At 52.4% G+C, this 5,573-nt stretch overlaps 1 protein-coding gene across 1 annotated transcript; it reads left to right on the top strand.

Moving 5' to 3' along the window:
* The first annotated feature begins 3,278 nt into the window (after window positions 1-3,278).
* On the top strand, window positions 3,279-5,078 carry LOC119270556 (phospholipase A1-Igamma1, chloroplastic-like). The gene has a single exon (XM_037552561.1). It carries the CDS (start codon window positions 3,338-3,340, stop codon window positions 4,889-4,891), a length of 1,554 nt encoding a protein of 517 aa, XP_037408458.1. The 5' UTR covers window positions 3,279-3,337; the 3' UTR covers window positions 4,892-5,078.
* The last annotated feature ends 495 nt before the right edge of the window (window positions 5,079-5,573 follow it).

Here is a 5,573-nt window from a genome sequence, read left to right as displayed (position 1 = left end):
CATCGTCAGCCGCCTTGTCCGCCCGCGCCGTCACCTCCACGAGGCATTGCCACCTCTGCTCGCACTGTTGCCTCCTTCAATCGACAGAGAGATGAGAGAGAAGAAAGAGGAGTGGGCTAGCTGCAGGTGGGACCGTGTGGAAGGCCTATGAAGTGGAGTGGGGTGCAAGGGCGTGACCGGGCTTTGACCGTGCATCCCCATATTGCCACCGAATTTGGTCATAGTTTGAGGGGTGTCGATCAGTCCAACGATTAGGGAGGAAGTGAAGGGTTCGGTTGGGTCATCTATTTTTGAGCGGGCATTGACCGGATGGACGTTTCGACATTTAGGAAGGAAATAGGGGATCCGGCTGTAGATGTTCTTAACTCTTAAATCGGTGTTACACTATAAAGGAAAAATTACAACTAGATCCCCATTTTTTTCATGGAGGACAAGTCGACTGGAAAACGTTTCGCTGTACGTTGATTTCGCTTGATCATTGGACGGACATCATATGGCATGGGGTGTGGTCCTCCGTCCGCAGAGGCCACGACCACGGCGGTGGCGATGACCCTGAGCGGAAGTGGTGCATCAAAGCCGGCACCGCGAGGAAATGGATCGCCCGGAGGTACCTCAACCAAGGCCTTCAGACGCTGCCGTCGCTCCTCTGCAGGCAGGCGCTGCTGTCCTCCGGAGCGGGCGGCTCCTCCGCCGGAGCATCGAGATCCCGTACGGCACACGTGCCGGTGAAAATAGAGCCGGAGGAGCTCCTGCAGCTCCGCGAGGTGAAGAGGGGGCCGGAGCTGGAGCTGGAGTGGTGGCGGCGTCGGGCCGGAGGATTTCCTCCCTCCGGCGGAGGTGGATGCCTCCGAGGCCGCCATCCTCGCGCGTAGTGTGTGGGAGGAGGAGGAGGCGGCGAAGCAGCGCCATCAACAGGAAGCCGACCTCGACAAAGTCCTCCTCGAGCAGGGGCTCGCGAAGGCATATGCCTTCGAGAACAACCTGGCAGCGTGGCCCCATGAAGCCAAGGCGCATGACAACATCTACAACGACCTCGTCTTTGACGACGATGAGTGAGCTCCTCCGCCGTGGCACCCGGATGGCTCTGGTGAGCCAAATTTAGCATTAGGGTTAGGGTGGCCGTTGCTCCTCCGATCTAGTTTGTAAAAAATCGATTGTGTATGACTTTTTTATGATGATCAAGTAAATATGAACGCTAGTAGTCCTATTGGAGTAGTTCGATTTCTTGCGCGAAGTTTTAATTTTAAATTTTGCATGTTCATTTTAAAGTTTTTGTTCTGCCGTGGCATGCCACAAACTGTAAACACACTTTTAAGTTTTGCAATGTAAGGGGTCTGCTAGAGATGCTCTTAACCCAGTGATAGTATGCAGATCTTCGTCAGGGAATACGTGACCTAGTGGTGGTATGCAGATCTTCGTCAAGGAATACATGAGGCTATCTATTCCGCAAGAAGCCAAGGCTCCATAATGGCATGCATATCTTTGTTCAAAGATCTCCATAGCTATCATTCGAGTCTGCCCTAGTCAAGAAGGAAGCAAGACTATACTATCCGGCAACAGCATCTACCGGCCAAGACCCGGGAACGACCTAACCCGACAACGACCGTCCCTATACTATCCGGCTATATTTTGCAGCGACCGCTGGAGCCAGCCCTTTGAGGCGCGCAAAAACTCACGATTTCGGCGCTGGAAACGCTTTTTTAGCGCGCCGCGTGTTCCGCAGCCGTTGGAGATGCTCTAAGGGAAAAAAGGAGAAAGGGGAAAAAGGAGGAAGGGAAAAAGGGAGAAAGTAGGAACAAGGTTATATACTTGGTAGAACACCAGTAGGAGCACAAAATGCTTCCTGTTTCCAGGAAGGACTTGTAGCTTATCATCCACCAACATAACCACGCACAAAGCAGGAGTAGAGTATTACGTAACCATGCGGCTTGAACCTGGGTAAATCATCGTGTTAACTTTGTGCATTTCGGTAGTGTATGTCCTCACCTTGCGCCCCACTCACGAATCAACAATGGGACGTGTCTCGTGTATGTTGCGCACACGCACCCCAACATAATGCCCTTGCATCTTGCACAATGTAAATGGTTCACGAAGCGAACCAACCCGTGGTTAGATGGTTAGAGGGATAGTGGTATCCCCAGCCTAACAGGATTCAAGTCCTAGTGCTCGCATTATTTCTAGAGACCTTTTACGGTGCATCAAAATAATATGAGCCGTCCATTTTCAGTCAGTTAATGGACTAGATCCACCAATACTACCAAAGCAATTCAGTAGTATATTTCTTTCAAGGGGTAAAATTGGAAGACTTAGAAAATAAATACCTAAAGTCTACATCCATTGAGGAATCCGTGTGTTTTCTTGTCCTGCTTGGACCGGTCCGGCCGAATACTTTCCGGCCGACATTCAATGCAACAGAGACAATTGTACAGAGCGATGGATCCTTGCCGGCTGGTATTTTTGGCCGAGGAAATCACCATGTACAATAGATTGATTGATCATTTGTGGATACATGCATTAGTGATTCCGGCGATCAAGCCGGTGGCGGTGGCCTCATAGGAAGCTGCAGCGACGACGCCGCGACTGATCAGGACATCATACCGCCGGTTCTGTGGCCTGCTGGTAGATTTGATGCCAGGTCGGGGGCTTGGAGCTCCCACTTGAAGGGCACTCAGGCAGTCAGGCTAGCTCTGATCGATATTGGGCATGCGCTGTTGATCATGGGCGATGGCAACGACGAGGCCTCACGAGGATCGTCACCGCGAGGGATTTGACAAATTAGGAAATGAAAATAATGACAAAACTACCCCGCTAATCAACGGCTGAGATGATTCAATACTACTCGCTTTCAGAGGTAGTATGATGCACCGTAAAAATTCTCAATTTCTAAATTTATTTCAGAATTTTCGACGATGCGCTTTCAGTGGGAGGAGCCGTTTTCATCGACGATTAGGCGTCTATGATGGCTTCGTAAATCTTAAGATGATATGTCGATTCAGTCTCCCGGAGATGTTCATAGGAGTAGGTGTGCGTTCATAGGGATGAACATATGCGCATATGTATGAGTCAGTACTATGTTAAAAAAAATGATTCACAAAGCTAGCCAGGTGCATGCACATCTCAAAACCGAAATAAAGAAAAGCTTTCTGCATGCATGTGCATGGGCGCATGTGGACCCTCCTGAAAGATCAGCTGTCAGCCTGGCCAGTGTACCACACGGACAGGTGTACTGTATATATACACCAGACCAGACCCAACTGTTAAACCTCACACATCACAAATCACAATTCATAGCGCACAAGTACGTTCGTGCATAGTACATCTCGCGAGGACAGTAACAATGGCCATGTCCTCCAACCTCGCCCGCTCCCTCCCGGACAGCCCTGCCGGGGACTTCCGTCCGGCGTCGCTGCTCTCGAAGATGGCGAGCCGTGGCCGACGCCCGTCTCAGCTAGTCACCTCCGCGGTGTCGGCCGACGAAGCGCCGGCCAACATGTCGCCCGGCTCCGTGGTCGGAGACATGGAGCGCGGCACTCTCGCCGAGAAGACAGGCCGCTCCGACGGCCAGCTGACGTCGCGGTGGCGGGAGCTCCACGGCAGCAACGACTGGCAGGGGCTACTGGACCCCATCGACACGGTGCTCCGGGGAGAGCTCATCCGGTACGGCGAGTTCGCGCAGGCCTGCTACGACTCCTTTGACTACGACCGCTTCTCCCGCTACTCCGGCAGCTGCAAGTACCCGACGCGCACCTTCTTCCAGGACGTGGGTCTTGCCGGCGTCGGCTACGAGGTCACCCGGTACCTCTACGCCACATGTCACCCAAGCTACCCAAACTTCAGCATCTGGAAGCACAACCCGGGCGACGACAAGCTGTGGAGCGAGTCCGCCACTTTCGTCGGCTTCGTCGCCGTGTCCACGGATGAGGAGACGGCGCGCATTGGACGTCGGGACATCGCCGTCGCCTGGCGCGGCACCGTGACCCGGCTGGAGTGGGTGTCCGACCTGACGGCGATGCTGAAGCCGCTCACTGCATGTGGGGTGCCGTGCCCCGACCCGAGCGTGAAGGTGGAGAGGGGGTTCGTCGACCTATACATCGGCAAGGACCCAACGTGCCGGTTCAGCAGCTACTCGGCGCGCGAGCAGGTGCTCGCCGAGGTGCGGAAGCTGGTGGAGCGATACGCTGCGAGGGGCGAGGAGGTTGGCGTGACGGTCACCGGCCACAGCCTCGGCAGCGCGCTGGCCATGATCAGCGCCTTCGACATCGCCGAGAGTGGAGCCAACGTGTCTCCGTCGGCCGGCGGCAAGAAAGCGCCGGTGTGCGTCTTCTCCTTCGCCGGACCGCGCGTGGGGAACACCAGGTTCAAGGAGCGCTTCGAGGGGGAGCTGGGCGTGAAGGCGCTGCGCATCCGCAACGTGCACGACATGGTGCCTAAGGTGCCCGGTTTTCTGTTCAACGAGGTGATATTCCCGGCGGTGCTGCTGCGGGTGGCGGATGCGCTAAGGGTGCCGAGCGTGTACACCCACGTCGGCGTCGAGCTCGCGCTGGACCACATTGTGTCGCCATTCCTCAAACCCACCGGAGACCTGGCGAGCTACCACAACCTAGAGGCGCACCTCCACCTGCTCGACGGCTACCGGGCACATGGCCAGCCGTTCGAGCTCGGTGGAAGGGACCCGGCGCTGGTCAACAAGGCCGCCGACTTTCTTAGAGACGAGCACATGGTGCCTCCCGGGTGGCGGCAGGAGGAGAATAAGGGCATGGTGAGGACGGAGGACGGACGATGGGCATTGTTGCAGCTTCCGAGGGATGTTGAAGCTCACCCGGTCCCGGATGACATCGACATCCACCTCGCTGCGCTCGGCCTCCTTGTGCAGGAGCAAGATGGTATATGATCGAGCACATGATTCATATAGCAAACCAAAGAGGATTCAGATTCTTTTCCAAGGATTTTCAATGTTTTGGAATGTAACTCTTTTGTGTGTTTATTGTCCTTTAGCTATTGCTGAAGTTTTAGTTTGATCTCGAGTTTGTATCAATGTTTTTGAACTCTTGAACATCTAAATTGTTTACATTTCTTCACATGTCCCTCTCATCGCTGTTATAGTCATTACATGGCAGCAGTTTCAGACACTAAAAACGAAATTCAAAAGCTAAATCATCTGTAGTACTAGTGATTCTTTAAACACTATGAATGCTTATTATTTATAGTATTCCAGGACAATCATAGATCTCAGTATTTAAAAAAATTGCATGTTTTTAATGTCTATTTTGTCTATTTTGAATTTATCTCATATTTCAGTAACTTTATGAATAGAATACATGTTATTTTGAATGTCAATTTGCCCTAATTTTTGTTTCCCATCTAGTATATAGCAAAACAAAACTACCACATTACGGGTTAGGGCTGCAAAAAGCTACCACTTTTTTTCTATAATTTTCAAAAATCTACCACAAAATTGGCTGGCTGTTCCAAAAAACACTAATGACTCGATGATTAAAATTAGATCCGGATTATGACAGGGCGGGCCCGCATGTTTGTTTGACCGCTAGGTTGACCCTTAAGTCTGATGTTAT

Source organism: Triticum dicoccoides, chromosome 3A (assembly GCF_002162155.2).
Source record: "Triticum dicoccoides isolate Atlit2015 ecotype Zavitan chromosome 3A, WEW_v2.0, whole genome shotgun sequence".
Classification (NCBI taxonomy): domain Eukaryota; kingdom Viridiplantae; phylum Streptophyta; class Magnoliopsida; order Poales; family Poaceae; genus Triticum; species Triticum dicoccoides.
The sequence above is the reverse complement of the archived record's forward strand: the minus strand, read 5'-3'. Positions and strand labels throughout refer to the sequence as shown.